This window comes from Sinohyriopsis cumingii, chromosome 1 (assembly GCF_028554795.1).
Source record: "Sinohyriopsis cumingii isolate HCF-2022 chromosome 1, ASM2855479v2, whole genome shotgun sequence".
In the NCBI taxonomy this organism is placed as follows: Eukaryota; Metazoa; Mollusca; class Bivalvia; order Unionida; family Unionidae; genus Sinohyriopsis; species Sinohyriopsis cumingii.
The window spans coordinates 23,486,454-23,504,761 of NC_142961.1; the positions used below are offsets into that span (position 1 = coordinate 23,486,454).

The 18,308-nt window shown below is 34.2% G+C and overlaps 1 protein-coding gene across 7 annotated transcripts in view; it reads left to right on the forward strand.

The window, feature by feature from the left end:
* LOC149806550 (putative 3',5'-cyclic phosphodiesterase pde-5) overlaps positions 1-14,559 on the forward strand; it is a 256,230-nt gene extending 241,671 nt beyond the window's left edge. For all 7 annotated transcript variants that reach the window (XM_089954339.1, XM_089954332.1, XM_089954365.1 and 4 more), the window contains one exon: positions 1,045-14,559. In XM_089954339.1, the coding sequence (XP_089810465.1) occupies positions 1,045-1,441 (397 nt within the window). In that variant the 3' untranslated portion in view covers positions 1,442-14,559. The remainder of the gene's footprint in view (positions 1-1,044) is intronic.
* The last annotated feature ends 3,749 nt before the right edge of the window (positions 14,560-18,308 follow it).

Here is an 18,308-nt window from a genome sequence, read left to right on the forward strand (position 1 = left end):
ACTAATATATGTAAAGTATGACTGATAAAGTTGACTTGCCCAATGAAGACTAATACATGTAAAGTATGACTGATAAAGTTGACTTGCCCAATGAAGACTAATACATGTAAAGTATGATTGATAAAGTTGACTTGCCCAGTGAAGACTAATATATGTAAAGTATGACTGATAAAGTTGACTTGCCCAATAAAGACTAATACATGTAAAGTATGATTGATAAAGTTGACTTGCCCAGTGAAGACTAATATATGTAAAGTATGACTGATAAAGTTGACTTGCCCAATGAAGACTAATACATGTAAAGTATGATTGATAAAGTTGACTTGCCCAATAAAGACTAATACATGTAAAGTATGATTGATAAAGTTGACTTGCCCAGTGAAGACTAATATATGTAAAGTATGACTGATAAAGTTGACTTGCCCAGTGAAGACTAATACATGTAAAGTATGACTGATAAAGTTGACTTGCCCAATAAAGACTAATACATGTAAAGTATGATTGATAAAGTTGACTTGCCCAATAAAGACTAATACATGTAAAGTATGATTGATAAAGTTGACTTGCCCAGTGAAGACTAATACATGTAAAGTATGATTGATAAAGTTGACTTGCCCAATAAAGACTAATACATGTAAAGTATGATTGATAAAGTTGACTTGCCCAATGAAGACTAATATATGTAAAGTATGACTGATAAAGTTGACTTGCCCAATGAAGACTAATACATCTAAAGTATGACTGGAATGCAGGTTTTGAAGAAAGCTTACTAATGGCCCCTGCATTCAGACACAAGGACTTGGGAGGAAAAACAATACATTTGGTTTTCATTGCATTGTAAGATATAAACTGCTAAAAAGAAAAGGTTATCATCACAGATTGCCAAATTTCTTCTCCATCAGAAAATTAACTTTAAAATAATTTGGATATAGTATGGCCTTTTAAAAAAAAAACAATACTGAGCAATTTTAAAAATAGCAGGATTTATTCCTTTGATACTCACTGATCAAAACATTCCTCACTATCAAAACATTCCTGTTTTAGTGCAAACTTGAAAAGATGGCAAGAACTGGCAGACAGAGAACAAGAGGAGGTTGAAAAGGCTCTGAGTTCATATAAGCCTGATATAAATGATGATAAGCATCGAAATGGAAAGGTCACTCGAACATTGTCATCAACCAAGAGTTATACAGAAGAGATGGACAGTAACCCTTCAGAATATCAAAGTAAAGAAAAGGTGGGCAATATGGGCAGTGGCACAAGACAGATGCAGACTACAAGAGATGACCAAAATGAGACTTTTAGTAACCAAATGTTGGAGTGTTCAGATGATTGTAATAAAAGTGAGGCTCAAGCAGGGGCAGATAAATCCACTGAAGAAAGTAACCCTCAAAGAGACGCAGCAACTGAAGCGGAGCTAGAGCTGGAAGCAGTCAGTTGATTCAAAATCAGTACAGTTGAGTCACAGCCCTGCGGGCATGACTCTGTTCTCCCTATTACTTTTATCATCATGAACAAAATTTTGTGATATTTACCTACATGTAGTTAAAGCAAAAATACAGACTTCAGTAGCGTATTTAATGATACAGAGGAAGTACATATATGTTCTTGTATTTTAAGTACATATTTCACTCATTATAATACACTTCATTTTAAAATGCTTTAGGATATAGCACATTACAGTTATGGACCATGTGTGTAAACTTATACAAATTAAAAAATGAAATAACATTTTCTTTAATTAAGTGTTTCATCAGGGAATTTTTTACAGGAGAAAGGGAAAGAGGGTAAAGTTTAGTAAAAGGAACAATTTGTTTAAGCAAAGGGCACTTTTTGTAATCAAGGGTATATTTTTATAAATAAAAAGATTATATCAATTATGAATTTAGAATTTAATATTTTGAAAGTTGAAAAAGACAAAAGCACATTCATGTGTTTAACCTACATTAAATTAGCACAATTGGATTAAATAAAAAAGCACAGAGATTTGTAAACAAGTCTTAATTGACATGAGGGGGCAACGAAGGACACTGAAGCCAGAGGAAGCGGAGGTAATGCTCCATGCCCTTCTATTTCTATCTAGTTTGGATTGATGATTCAGAATTTTCAACAACTATTAGCTGAAAAATTTGTGTGAATCCCATAATAATCGAACTGGTCTACCATGTATATGATTTTGTAGGCTGAAAACAAACAAGAAGCTTACTATTGTATCATTATTTCTTTTTTAAAACAGTATTTGACCAAATTAAATGCATAAATAATATCAAGTGAAAAAAGTATATTTAATTTGCATAAACTTAATTTATTACTATATATGTGATGGGCATTTTTTTATATTCCCCTCACAAGTGCATTCATAAAATTTTATAATTTTCATTATAACATGGATTGGTACAGAAAATGGTTTGCAGTTAGGGACCCCAACTACAATGTTATAATAAGGGAGTGCAGAATTTACTACAATTGGGTTTCATCAAACAACAACTAATCATGGCTACATATGTTTATTAAAATCAATGAAAAGAGATATTACAAGCTCAGTCACACTTTTATTTGAGACTTGTTATGTCTTTTGTTACATAGGCAGTTAGTTGGAGACCTAAAACCATAAAAGCAAAACTCAGGGCATAACATGTTGAAGAAAATAAAGTTTATTTTTGTAATCATTGCCTTTCTTATATCAAGTTAATCAGGTCATTACAGGTAATTCATTTCCAAACAGGAAATATTTTTCTCATTAATGAGTTTGCCAATTACTTTAAACATTTATATGACTATAATGTACCTTCATTTCAATTTTAATTAGCAGCTTTGAGTCCTGCACTATATCCCAAATATTTCCAGAAATATTGCAATGGCAGATGTTAAATAATCAAAATACAACACAAGTATCAAAATATGCTTGGTTTTTGTTTTCTTCAGTCTCTTGGAGTCTGAGAGACCTGGCCTGGAGATGATAAAAGTCTGAGCTTGATTTTCCACTATCAGCCAATCAGAAATAAGCTCTTAATAGTAATGTTATTTCTGATTGGTCAAAATAAAATCACAAGCTCAATAGATATATGATTTTGCATTTTGACCACAAATCCAGGTGTTAAAGTCAGAGATGCCACATGTTATTGACAGTACAGTCAATTATTGTCAGATTAAAATGATTTTAATTGCTATATATTCAGTATGTGAAATATATAAATAGACTTGCAGCAAACACACTTAAGCTTGTGATTATTAAATTGTTTTAGAATTGTTGACCTTATTCAAATTATTTACATAAAGAACAACTTATTACAAGTTGATAATGTTATTTTTGCACATTTAGAAAACTCATGATTGCTCATTCCACTCGCAGCTAGACTTTTGAGACCAATCAAGTACTCACAAAATATGATATTTTCCCCCTTGAAACTACTGTATTTATCTGTATATAATTTACACCACCTGACTGCAGACAGTTTTGAAGTAGATTATATGTTTCATCAAGTGCTAGCAGATTAGTGTCCCTTCTCATACTTATAATAGCGTGTTATATAAACAATATAAACCTTGGTCTACTAGAGAAGTATGCAACACATAGTCTGGGTCTCCACTATTTGTGCTTGTGTACTGTGCTCTAAATTCCTACATACATGGTAAGCTAATTTTAATTTGCTTATAAGGCAACGCTTCTTAAGCCTGAAGGAATTTTTTTTTTATAAAACAACTGATACTGTTACATGGCATAGGTCCAAGCAATCCAAAATCAATTCCGAATGTGTAGGTTAATGTAAATATTCTCGTATGACTGTTATCTTATTATGTTGCCAAGTACGGGTCATTAAAGCTTAATATGTCCCCAAGCACGGGTCATTACATGGAAAATCATTTTCACATTGGGTTTTCTACAACATGGAGCCAGTGTACTTAATTTACAGCAGGTTGTAAATTGTTCTTGTTTTCCAAAGATCTTGTATGATTTACATTAACTTTATTATTTTCTTCCATAGTACTGTACTTATGATGATTAAAAGAATTCTTTTTCATTTCTTAATAAGAGAAGTAGATCTGAGTCTGTGTAGTTTGTTAGAAGTAACCTGTAGAACAAACAAAACATACCCTGATCAGCAGACACATTATGCTACGGCAGATCAGGATTTTTGTTGTTTTCAGTTTTGCTTGACTTATATTAAAGTGAGTATATACAGTAATGTAGTACATCTTGGGTTTGTTGGTTTCACAAACCCCAAATGCCCTATCCTTATGATGAGATGAACATGGCCAAGTTTGTGCATACAGTTATAATTAACACCGTTGGCCTTTCTGTTAATTTTTTCCAAAAGAATAACTCCATGTTTTTCAAAGTGCAAAACAAGTTACTAATGTAAAGAAATTAAAAACTAAGATGATGGAGTTCAGAAGGGAGCAAGCCACTCAAGTAACTTAAATATACACATTTTAATTACCCTCACATTTTATCAAAGGGGATATTAGCACCCTCCTTCTGTCTATCCCATTCTAAACTGCTGGGTAGAGGTCAATGAAATTTGGTATATAATTTTTCACAATGGATAATCATTCACATGAAATGATTCATTTGACTCTTATTCAGAGATTCCTGAGACGGGCAAAAGGTAAAATATATAAAAATTGCAATTACAGTGGCATTTTAAAATATATTTTATCACACTTCACACATGCATTCACAGCAGAACACAGGATTTGGGCTACTACCCCAGGGTCATAGTCATAGGGTGTGGGTGGGAGACCAGTCATAAAAATGGGGGGGATATGCCAGTAACTTGAGTTCGGATTTAACATGGTGTTGCTTGCACAAAGAGCGATTTCTTGTAGACACACTTGTGTACATTAAAAGTTGATTTTGACAGATAAATAATTTCTTGTAGAAATCAAGTCTCATATTTGTAAGATTGTGATAACATTAGCACATTTTGTAAAACACATGTTCACATTATTTTTTCTTTGAACAATTCCATCAGTAGATTTATTTCACATTAATATTTTGACTATCATCAATATTATGAAATTACCAGGTTTTTCATAAATGTCTTTTTTGTCCTGGAAAGTTGGTGAAGATTAACAGAATCCTTTCTATGCAGAGGTGTAGGATTGGAAAAGTCCTAATAGAATCCTTGCTATGTGTAGCTGTGGGACAACAAAAGTCCCAATATAACCCCTGCTATGTAAAGGTGTGGGGCAGGAAAGTCCTAATGGAATCATTGAGATGCATGGGTGTAGGATAGGAAAAGTCCCAACAGAATCCTTGATATGCATGGGTGTAGGACAGGAAAAGTCCTAAAAGAAACCTTCATATGCATAGGTGTAGGATAAGAAAATTTCACCCTTGGGATCAGAATTGCTTCACATTTGATGGAAAAGTCTAATTCCTTTTTAAAACTCTAAATTGGACCACAGAAGATGTAGATGCACTTGAGTATGTTATGTCCATTGTAGAGATGTTAACTACCAAGCTTCTTGCAAATAACTTTGTTTATACCTGTTTTCAGCAACACTTTTTGGGATATTTTTGTTGTTGTTTTCAAAATGGGAGTTGGGGATGTTCTGTATGCTATAAACTCTCTGAAATATATCTTGCAGGGAATAAAGGATAAATATGTTGTGCCATTTCAGTTAAAACCACAAATCTGGTGTTGTCATCTGTTTTTGTGCCAACATTTTATAGATGGAGGTCTGAATTCACCTGTGGACATTTGCATTTTTAAAATTTCTGGCTAATAAAACTACAGGATATACACACACATACCAAGAGTTATACGCACAGATACCAGAGTTATACACACACACACCAAATGATATACACACAGATACCAATTGATATACACACACATACCAATTGATATACACACACATACCAAGAGTTATACACACAGATACCAGAGTTATACACACAGATACCAAATGATATACACACATACCAATTGATATACACACACATACCAAATGATATACACATACCAATTGATATACACACACATACCAAGAGTTATATACACACATACCAACTGATATACACACACATACCAAGAGAATGTTTAAAAGAACATTAATAACTACATAGAGAGATTACATACCTCAAGGACTATAATTGCTCATAATTCGTTCTTTTTTAAATTCCGTTTTTTCTTCCTTAGCTTAATGTGTAAGCAGTTGCATATTTTCATACTGGTAGCTACGTCACTGTAGACAAATAGTAATGTGAGAAACATCTATTACTTTGTGCACAAAATCTTATGTCACTTCATATTGAAGATATTAACTTGTTTTTCATATTTTACAATTGCAGTATTGATAAAGTATTTCTTCCTGAAGACCCTGTCATAGGATGATGCATCAGTACATCAAAGTCTGGTATTTATCTGTGCTACTCTGTTTACCTAAGAGGCATTAAACATGACCGTTTTAATGCCCCAGTCATATCTGTGAGGGGAGCATATAATGTTACTGATGCCCATCTGCCACATTCATCACAAATTTTGTTTCCACTCAGTTATATTTTGCAGTACTTCATGGATAGGAAGCAAATTTACAATGAAGCTTTATATTAAGAACACCTTGGTAAAGTTTTTTTTTACCAACATCCAAAACATATTTAAGGAGTATGTTACAGCCCATTTTAATTCATGCTTTGCCATTCAACTGGTGGTGGCATCCATTATGATATGGATACTAGGATGTGAAATTGTACTGGCCCGCCCGTCTGATGCCAGCCAATTTCATGGTGGACTACGGCAAAAAATTGAGTAGCCAATATATCTGGGCAGATTGATTTTCTGGCCTCCTGAAGAAATTTAATCTACAAATTTTACATTTTTATAAAGGGAATATTAAAAACCAAGTGAAAAATTATAATGGTGAATTGTTTTTGATGACTAATCTTGGGGATATGAGACAATAAATAACATGCATTTAATTTGTGTTTATTAGATGCTTGTAATTCCAAATACTCTTCTGCATCTCATAATGTAGCTACATTTACTAAATTCATTTCACACACTAATGATTTCAACACCATTTTTATCAATATACAGAGCAATACTACTCGTTCAATATATCCTGAATAAGAGTGGTGTGTGTACATGTAATAAACTACGTTGGCCCTGGAGTTAAGGAAGAATTCATTTTTTATACAGGCTAAGCCGTTACGAGAGCCATCGCATGCCTCAGATAAACAGACATGGTCTAGTTATTAGAAAAATTACATCAAAAACATGCATTAAGTAAAAATGTTAATTAGTTTAAAGAAAACTGAATGATGCAGATACTTGAATGGGTAAATTTGTCTAAATTTGAAGATGCTGATGTGGAAATTAACAGACATGGATATCATTCACAGTGCTGAGCTGAAAGATCTATAACTGTTCAGCGGATGTGGATGCATTTGATCCAGTCACAATCCACTGATGAACTCGTCATTAGCTGCTGTACGTTGGATATCACAACCTAATCTTTGAAGACTGGGTCTAGTTCTGATATTGTCATTGATGAAACCCCAAGGGATGAGGACAACCCTGATTCTTATTCAGACTATATATTAGACTTGTCATCAATGGTTAGGTTATGATTCATAACCTTAAGATGGGTTATGTATATATGGCTAGACATGAGGCATAATTGTCCTGGTTGCTAAATAGTGATCTTTTTATGCTAAATTTAACAAAAAAATATATAAAAATTTGACATATATATATCTTATGTCTTTATGTTCCATGTTTCATTATGTAAAAAACCTTACTTCGGAATGCCTACCTGATATATATAATAACCTTACTAAAGGTATGTCCACCTGAATTTACCAGTCACTGACTACATTTTGTCTTATGATGAAATGAAGGATTAGTTGTCTATGGACAGGACCAGCAGTTTTTTTTCTCAGGATTTTTGAACAAGTTTCACACACATTTATAAAATAACCCATCAAGAATTTTCAACAAAATTATTAGCATTCCATCTTCTCTATTGTAAATGGTACTGCACTCAGTACATTAATACTTTACAATGCCATGTCTATTAATCTATTTATCTAACTGCAAAATGCACAGATCCATATTTGCCATTGCATAATATCCTGGCAGATCTGGGTCTGTGCCATTTGTTGGGAGTAATCAATGCAATAAAACACAGACTCTGATCTGTTGACACATCATGTGATGGCAGATCAGGATCCATATTGTCTGCAGTTTGACCTGACAAAGAAGCAAGTATTTACAGTAGATCTCAATAGATATTTAACAGATAAACACCCATAACCTAGATCTGAGCATTCTATAATCTGTTAGGCCTACTTCAGAGAGTGTAACAAGGCCCTTGTAATATATTAAGCCTACTTCAGAGAGTGTAACAAGGCCCTTGTAATATATTAGGCCTACTTCAGAGTGTAACAAGGCTCTTGTAATATATTAGACCTACTTCAGAGTGTAACAAGGCTCCTTGAAATATATTAGGCCTACTTCAGAGTGTAACAAGGCTCCTTGAAATATAGTTAGGCCTACTTCAGAGATTGTAACAAAGCCCCTTGTAATCTGTTAGGCCTACTTCAGTGAGTGTAAAAAGTCTCCTTGTAATCTATTAGGCCTACTTCAGGGAGTGTAACAAGGCCCCTTGTAATCTGTTAGGCCTACTTCAGTGAGTGTAAAAAGTCTCCTTGTAATCTATTAGGCCTACTTCAGTGAGTGTAACAAGGCCCTTTATAATCTGTTAGGCCTACTTCAGAGTGTAACTAGGCCCCTTGCAATCTGTTAGGCCTAATTCAGAGAGTTTAACAAGGCCCCTTGTAATCTGTTAGGCCTACTTCAGTGAGTGTAATAAGGCCCTTTATAATCTGTTAGGCCTACTTCAGAGTTTAACAAGGCCCCTTGCAATCTGTTAGGCCTAATTCAGTGAGTGTAACAAGGCCCTTTATAATCTGTTAGGCCTACTTCAGTTAGTGTAATGATGCCACTTGTAATCACTATTAGGCCTGTTGCAGTGAATGTAATAAAAGCCCTAACAGTAATTAGAAGTGGTGGAAATTTACTTGTACTACTTCTAATTTCTGACATTCTGATTCATAAGATGCAACATCATACCTACGAGTCCAGGACCATACTGACAGCCCCTTCCATAGGCAGTTTGATAAGTAGGTGTCAAGTTAATTAGCATGTTGGAAATGTATTTTGTTTGTAGTGTATGTCAACTATTTCCTACTTTTCATCCCTAGAAAAAAAACAGAAATATTATATTTAAAACTCTGATCTATGAATGTCTTATATCTTTCAAAACAACATGGCTGTTCTCTACAGTCAGCATCAGAAGTATTATTTCTATAAGACTTCTACCTTTCTCTTCAAACAAATTCAAGATGAATTGATTATTTCTATAAGACTTGTACCTTTCTCTTCAAACAAATTCAAGATGAATTGATTTTATTTTTTTCTGCCCACATTTTATTAAGCGCAATGCAGATCATGTAAACAGATAGCACTGGAACGTACATTTGGGCGCAGGTAAATGCAGTTACGTGTACAGTAGTTAAGAAACGATACTGATGGAGTGAATGTCTGATCAAGAAGATTGTATATGATTGATTCAATTGAAGATAATCTTTAACTGATACATATTTGGAATTATTTTGTGTTTTTGGTTGTATGTGTATTAACATGTCACTTGTATTTCAGGTAAACTTAGCATACACTTGTGTAGACTGCTTTGATAAAAATATACCAAAAATTAGTGCAGTACTAATATTTTGTCTGTGATGTATAAAACACAAACTGGAAAATATTTTCTATATATTTCCGATTTACATTTTCTATGTTAAAAAACATGCTTTATCTTTGTTGACTATCAGTGAATATAGTTGGATGTTGAAACGGTTAATGTGCATGAAGGATTCCAAAGCAAAATAACCTGTGTATCAAAGTGACTTTTTTGGAATTACAACTTCCTGAACCTATAGCACATTTGTATGTCTTCAGAGACTGAGCTTTCTGTTTCATTTATGTCGGCATAGAAATATGTTGTAATAATTTGCTCATCGTGGGAATGGGTGTGTTTTGAATTTTTAACATAGCTTTAACAATTTTATTCATATCCCTACGATGTCTGCAGTATGGCAGTCTATGGTGATGTCTAGCACTGTGGTATCATCCAGTCCGACCAGTCCTAACACTAACCTCTTAATGCTAGGCACCAAGTGAGGTAGCTACTAGTACCATTTTTATAAATCTTTGATATGACTTGGCCAGGGTTTGAACCTGTTACCTCCCACATCTGAGGCACACACTCTAACTACTTAGGCCACTGGAGCAGTCATCATGAGAATGCATATGGTACTTAAAGTTAAATAGTGAAGTTCAGTTCTAAACTTATTTTTGAATCGTCTGTAATTGAAAACCCATACTCATTATCATTATAAATTTACACTGCAATGCTGACAAATAACTATATGTAAATCGTTGATACACATAAATACTGGTGCAGGTATTACCAGCCAGCAATGTGTGTACAGAAGTCACCTATACTAAAACAATGAATTCATTAATGTATAGATTATAATAGAGGTAATTTGTGATAGGCTATGAAATGAACAATGATCCTGTTGAAAATTAAGAAAATGACACCACTAATGCTATAGTTGGTATAGTCATTGACAGACAACAAAAAAACAAAACAAGAGTCCTTCAAATGGACTGATGCTGTAATGGGTGAAAAGAATTTCCTTGGATTCAAGACAAGACCATTTCTTCCTTTTAACTGCAGAGTTTTGAAATCATGCATCTCTTATATTCTTCAGTATTAACAAGATTTTCATATTAATTGCTGTGGAGAACATATTGGATGTCAGTTTGACACATTTTCATTTAGGACCAAATAGGACCACTGATTAATGGTTAGTAGCAACAACATGAGTTTCAAGAGAGCCATCATGGCAGCCATATTTGATATACGATTGACAACATTTTCATTTAGGGCCAACTAGATGTCATAAAATGTATATTGGTATAAACTCCATGTCGATATAACTATCCATTTGGAAGGCCACATGTGGCTGAGTATCCTAAAGCACTTGCTTTTACCAATCACTACCATCTCACCTCTGTCCATGTGGGTTAGAATCTCGGGCTCTGCCAATGTGGGTACATGAGAAATCTTCCCATGTGATGGTTCCACAAGTTATAATGGCTACCATGTATAGCCTAGATTGCACTTAATATCATTTTAAACCCAAAATGAAAATGATCCCATTGAGAGTAGAGACACTAATTTCAAACTGGCCATATTGAACATTTTCATATTGCCTATAGAACTCGTCTCATGAAAACCCCATGTCAAAATGACTTTCCATTTAACAGGTATAGCAACAAGATTTTTAAGATGGTCGTCAGATCAGCACTATTTTAATTTAGGACCAGCAAGATGTCTTCTGGTCAAAACTGCATGTTGACATGACTTTGCATTTTGGAGAAGTAACAATAAATACATTTTCAAGATGGTTGCCATGGTGACCATACTGGGCACCAGATGCGCACTATTTCCACTGCAGACTAACTAGACATGACAAGAAGACTTGTGGTGAAAAGCCAAATCAACGTGACCAGCCATCTAGAGAACTGGCAATAATAAGATTTTCCAGATAGCCATTATGGAGGTCATTGACACAATTTGTCTATGACCAACTATACATCATAAAACGTTTTTCAGTGAAAACACCATGCTAAAATCATCAATTCAGGAGAAGTAGTGACAAGATTTTTCAAGATGGCCACAGTAGTGGCCATACTGGATGTCTGATCAGCACCCTTTTCATTTCGGACTAACTAGACATCAAAATAAGTCTTTTTGTAAAATCCCCATGTTGATATGACCAGCTGTTCAGGAGTAGTGATAAAAAGATTCTCAAGATGGCAGCAGTGTTAGCCATATTGGATTTGGGAGTAACACCATTTTAATTGAGAACTAATCAAACATCATACAAATTCTTATCATTAAAACCCCATGGCAATATGACTTTTTGGTTCTGGTTCACGTTATATAGAACTAATTTTATTCTGTGTAAACCATTTTTCTTCAATCACCAAACTTGATGGCTGAGCACAAAATCTGCAGGTTTCCTTTGCCTTAGTGCAAACCGTCTATATAATTTTGTACCTGTAGATGTAGGAGAACAAGAATTATTGTGGGGGAACAAAATTGGTAACTAAAGATAGAAAGACAAATGGATGGGTGCACAACATCATGAAATTCTCTGCCTTAATGGCAGGCATTTAAAATATTAAGAATTCATGAAAAAAATTAAAAAATTACTGTCCATGGAAAAGTAGAAACTCAAGAAACTGAGAAATTAAAACATCAGATTTCCAATTTTGGTGATAACTCTTCTACAATAAACAGCTGGTATTTTAAATGTTAATTGGGGCATCCCACCCACTTAAATGCAACTCATCTCCAAACAATATTTCAACATGAATTAAATGATATTTGTGTGAAAAGTATGTATACCACCAGTGAAGGCCACAAAACTAAATTTGTGTTTGTAAAGCATGTATCCCCCCACCCCCAATGCAGACCACAAACTAGATTTGTTTGTAAACTGTGTATCTCCCATCCCCAATGCAGACCACAAAACTAGATTTTTCTGTAACGCATGTATCCCCCACCCCCAATGCAGACCACAAAACTAGATTTTTCTGTAACGCATGTATCCCCCACCCCCAATGCAGACCACACAACTAGATTTGTGTTTGTAAAGCATGTATCCCCCACCCCCAATGCACACCACAAACTAGATTTGTTTGTAAACCATTTATCTCCCATCCCCAACGCAGACCACAAAACTAGATTTTCTGTAATGCATGTATCCCCACCCCAATGCAGACCACAAAACTAGATTTGTGTTTGTAAAGCATGTATCCCCTACCCCCAATGCAGACCACAAAACTAGATTTGTGTTTGTAAAGCATGTATCCCCCACCCCCAATGCAGACCACAAACTAGATTTGTTTGTAAACCATGTATCTCCCATCCCCAATGCAGACCCTAAAACTAGATTTTTCTGTAACGCATGTATCCCCCACCCCAATGCAGACCACAAAACTAGATTTGTGTTTGTAAAGCATGTATCCCCTACCCCAATGCAGACCACAAAACTAGATTTGTGTTTGTAAAGCATATATCCCCCACCTCCAATGCAGACCACAAAACTAGATTTGTGTTTGTAAAGCATGTATCCCCCACCCCCAATGCAGACCACAAAACTAGGTTTGAATGCAGACCACAAAACTAGATTTGTGTTTGTAAAGCATGTATCCCCCACCCCCAATGCAGACCACAAAACTAGATTTGTGTTTGTAAAGCATATATCCCCCACCTCCAATGCAGACCACAAAACTAGATTTGTGTTTGTAAAGCATGTATCCCCCACCCCCAATGCAGACCACAAAACTAGATTTGTTTGAATGCAAACCACAAAACTAGATTTGTGTTTGTAAAGCATGTATCCCCCACCCCCAATGCAGACCACAAAACTAGATTTATGTTTGTAAAGCATATATCCCCCACCTCCAATGCAGACCACAAAACTAGATTTGTGTTTGTAAAGCATGTATCCCCCACCCCCAATGCAGACCACAAAACTAGATTTGTTTGAATGCAGACCACAAAACTAGATTTGTGTTTGTAAAAGCATGTATGCATGTAAAGTTCGCAATGCAAAACATAAAAGTCTGGTTCAAAAAGTTCAATAAATTTGAAATTTCGCTATAATGGCATGAAAATCAAAGTCATCAGTACAATGCATACAGACATAAGTGCATTTTGCTACATCATGCTAACAAGGATTTGATTAAAAAAGTTTCAAAAATTAACAAAATTGCTGTAATGGCCTTAAAATCTAATCAGGTCATCTACTTAGGGCCATGACAATGTTTATCTAGTTTTATGACTCAAAAATTAATAGTTTTTGTGCAGTCTAACATGGATGGACAGCAGCAAATAGTATGCCTTCCTTTAGTTATTGCAATTAGGGCATATCAGTAATTAGAGAATGCATCCAGTTTGTCCAAATATGTAATTTAAATACTTTTCGTCTTATAGTTTCATGTTATTAACATGTAATTTTAGTCATGACAAAGAGCTGACATGCTAAATTTTTGTCAGTTTCTTTCAGCTAACTTCATCTAGTATGATTTGGATGGTTTTGGTTCATCAAAATTTATGAGCTTTGATCAGAATTATACAGGCCTTGATTAACGACTGAAAAATGATGGTTTTATAACTGTCTCATGCAATTATGTGTTATGCCTCTTTTCTGCAATATACTCCATGTAAAAATAACATTCATTCTAAATGAAACATTCACCTGAATAAATATTTGACTGGAATTTACCATCTACATCAGCCCCGACTCTTTTACCTTTTATCCCATGCACCAAAGCAAATGGTTTTATAGGGAATTTACTTACTTTTACTGTATTTTTATTTATTCATTTGTTCATTACCAAATAAACAATGATGATGTACATTTATTCCAATGTTATCTATAACATAAATAAAATATTTCTCACATGTTTGGTCTGTTTTTAATGCAACTCACTTTCTGCACATTTATACTTATCCTGGCAGAAATTAAAACATTAGGAAGAATCTTTCAAACTACAGCTGCATTCAGACTGACAAATTATTGAAAAAAAAGAGTCCCTCAAATAGACTGACACTCCTCAATCTGAAAAGAATTTCTAGGAATATAAGAGAAGGCTATTACTTTCTTTTATCTGCTGAGTGTTGAAACAATCTCAGATATTCTTGAGCAATAACAAGATTTTCAAGATGGCCACCATAGAGATTTGACTGGATGTAAGATTGGCACCATTTTCATTTAGGACTGACAAAACACTATACAAGTCTTTTGGTTAAAATTATGTCAATATGATCACACAGCATTAACATTTTCAATATGACCACCACAGTGGCCATACTGGATGTAAGACTAGTACCATTTTCATTAAGGACAATTTGCATCTAGGACCAACCAGATATAAGAAACCTTTGGTGAAAATCTATTGTTGATAGACCATCCATTCAAAAGGAAAGGCCATGACAAGATTCCCACTTACATCCATTCAAAAGGAAAGGCCATAACAAGATTCCCACTTACATCCATTCAAAAGGAAAGGCCATGACAAGATTCCCACTTACATCCATTCAAAAGTAAAGGCCTTGACAAGATTCCCACTTACATCCATTCAAAAAGAAAGGCCATGACAAGAATCCCACTTACATCCATTCAAAAGGAAAGACCATAACAAGATTCCCACTTACATCCATTCAAAAGGAAAGACCATAACAAGATTCCCACTTACATCCATTCAAAAGGAAAGGCCATAACAAGATTCCCACTTGAGTGGATCAGCAATTTTTATTTAAGATCAACTATACATCATAAGAAATCTTCACATTTAGGAGGTGGAGTAGTGACAACAAATTGTTCCAGCTCGTGCCCTGGGTACAATTCCCAGTCCTAACACATGCCTTATAATCCAGTTCCAGCACATACCCTTGGTATTATTCCCAGTTCCAGCACTAGTCCTGGATATGATCCCCAGTTCCAGCACATACAAAGGTGAGTGATCATACATTTTAAGGCGAGTGATTTCATCCAGATATTTTAGTCTTCTCTACCTTCAAAATCACCTTCTGCTAACATCTAAGCTTTTGGGAGTACATTTTATCACATAACACTTTTAATTTAGGTCCATATATCCATTTATTATCGATTTCATTATAGGATTAAATGATCATGGCTAGGTATTTAGTGATGTGTAAATTTAATTTTACCTAATCACTCACAAAGTAAATAAAAAGTCCAAAGGACTTTATGTTAACTTTGTGAGTGATTAGATAAAATTTACTATAGGATTAAATGATCATGGTTGGGTATTTATCGATGTGTAAATTTTACCTAATCACCCACAAAGTACATAAAGTCAGAAGGACTTTGTTAACTTTGTGAGTGATTAGGTAAAATTTAGGACTTTATTTACTTTGTGAATGATTAGGTAAGTAGCATTTGTAAGCACAAACTTTTTCCCTGCAAAAAGGAAACTTTCACAGCACAGTAAACGTGTTCCAGTCAAGTTGAAAAATGCAAAAATCCATCAGATTCCATTGCTTTTGTTTAAGTTTGGAACTGACTTTTTTAAAGAAAAGTTCTCTGTTTTTATTGAAGATTGTAGTTGGCTTTTCTTGATGAAATGTGCATGTGTTATTGAAGTCACCGCTAAAGGTCAGCTGCCCGTTTCTTATTGTGGTGGCAACATCAAATAATTGTATTGCATGATTGAGACTGATTTTTTTCCATTTACTTAGTACGTTTTCATAACAGTTGGTGCTTCAAAGGTAATTTTTCCTTTGAAATTTCAGCAAACTATTTTATCTGGGTACATTTCTAAATAAGGAACTGGCCATTGTTTGGTTGATAGTAGTTACAGTTCTTCCCTGCCTATTGAATAAACCAACAAGTAAGATTTTATTTTTACATTTGTGATTACTGTGTGATGCTGCCTTCCACTCAATTTAACAAAGTGTCAAAGGACGATAGATGCAGGTGTTCTGGTCTGATAACAAGGATTAGTACAGAACATGTGGGTGTTTTGAAGGATTTAATTCTGAGTGGAAAGAAGAGGAATTTTACATACCATCCACACACAAATGTCAATCTATGTAAATATGTTAATTACTAGTGAGTGGCTGAAAATCTGACGAGAGATAGATTACGAGATAATGCCTCGTCTGGTTGATCTCCGCTATCAGAAATGTCAACAACAAAAAGAAAATATGGATATCTCACTACGTACAGTACTCGTGCTGGATGTCAACATAAGCGGATTATGATATAACAATTCACTATTAAGATGGTTTATCAATATGGACAAAGAAATTGTTTATGCAACAACAGATAAATTTCAGTGCATTTTATATCAGGTTTGCAGCTTCCTTTCATGGGGCCTCTGAATTTCTCCACTCCAAACCAATGGTTGTATATACAAGTTCAAACAGCCAACAATGTCGCCAATACAAAAAAAATCGGCAGATGTTATATTTTACCGCCAATTAGGAAAATAAAATCGCAGTTTGCGACATTGGCGAAGCCCTACGCAATCCTAGAATAAACATTTTACACTTTTTTTGTACGAGAAAAATACATATAAAATTTCAGAAGCCACTCCACGATCATCTTGTATTATTCATGCACGATCTCTTCCCCAAAATGATAATAAACTTTTTACATTTTAATTTCTTCATACCTTTCCTCAAGATTTTGTTTTCGTGTGTGCAAAAAAAATACATGTATATAAAAATTTGGGAGCCACACTGCAACTATGTTATATCCAAATTCATGTTATAATAGTGTGCTATAGTGGGGTCACACTGTATATAAAATTATATACATTTTTTTCATTGACACATTGTATATCCTTTATAACAATATAATTATATGTATGACTGTTTGTCTCTACTTTATTATATCTGAATGTAGAAATAAACAAAAATAAAAATTAAAATCCTTAAAAGTAAACTTGCAATCATGAAAATCTTTTGTTTAATGATGTTATTTCCAAAATCTGTTGGATAATTCTGTCTTGTTTCTATGTTATCACCATCACAGCTATGTTCATTGTATCAACTGCACAAGAAATGTCCTAACAAAAATAAAAGTCTCTTCATTTTTATATGAAAACATTAATTTGACAAAATCCACAATGTGAAGCATTATATCTAAGATTTGTACAAAATCAATATCCTAAAAATGCGTCAAGTTGTTCTTATGGATGTAGTATCACATCTGTTAAAATGACACAGAATGGAGAAACAGTTTTGTGCAATTTGAAGTTTTTTGTATAAAAACATGTATATTAAAGAGAAAATCTATTTTTTTTTGGAGTATACATCAAGAAATATTTTACTTATGAAATCGAAACATTTTGAATTGTCACTTGGGACTTCACCACTTGAGAGTACAATGTTCCATTTCATTCCTGAAATATTTCCTTATTATCACTTAAGAAAATGTAGGTAATCTCTGTAAAATACTTTGCTAACAATAAACGCAATAATATGACCTCATGATGTCACAAATAAGATTGTTATATTATATAGGGCAAAGGCATAATGGTGAGGACATCTGCATGGGTAAAAGCTGGCAAAATACACAATACTTAAAAGTAGGCTTGGGTTCAAGGGAAAATCCCTGGCTGGGGGTTTGGATTACAAGCCCCTTAGTTGATCTAACAAGGAGTAATTCTAACACTATATTC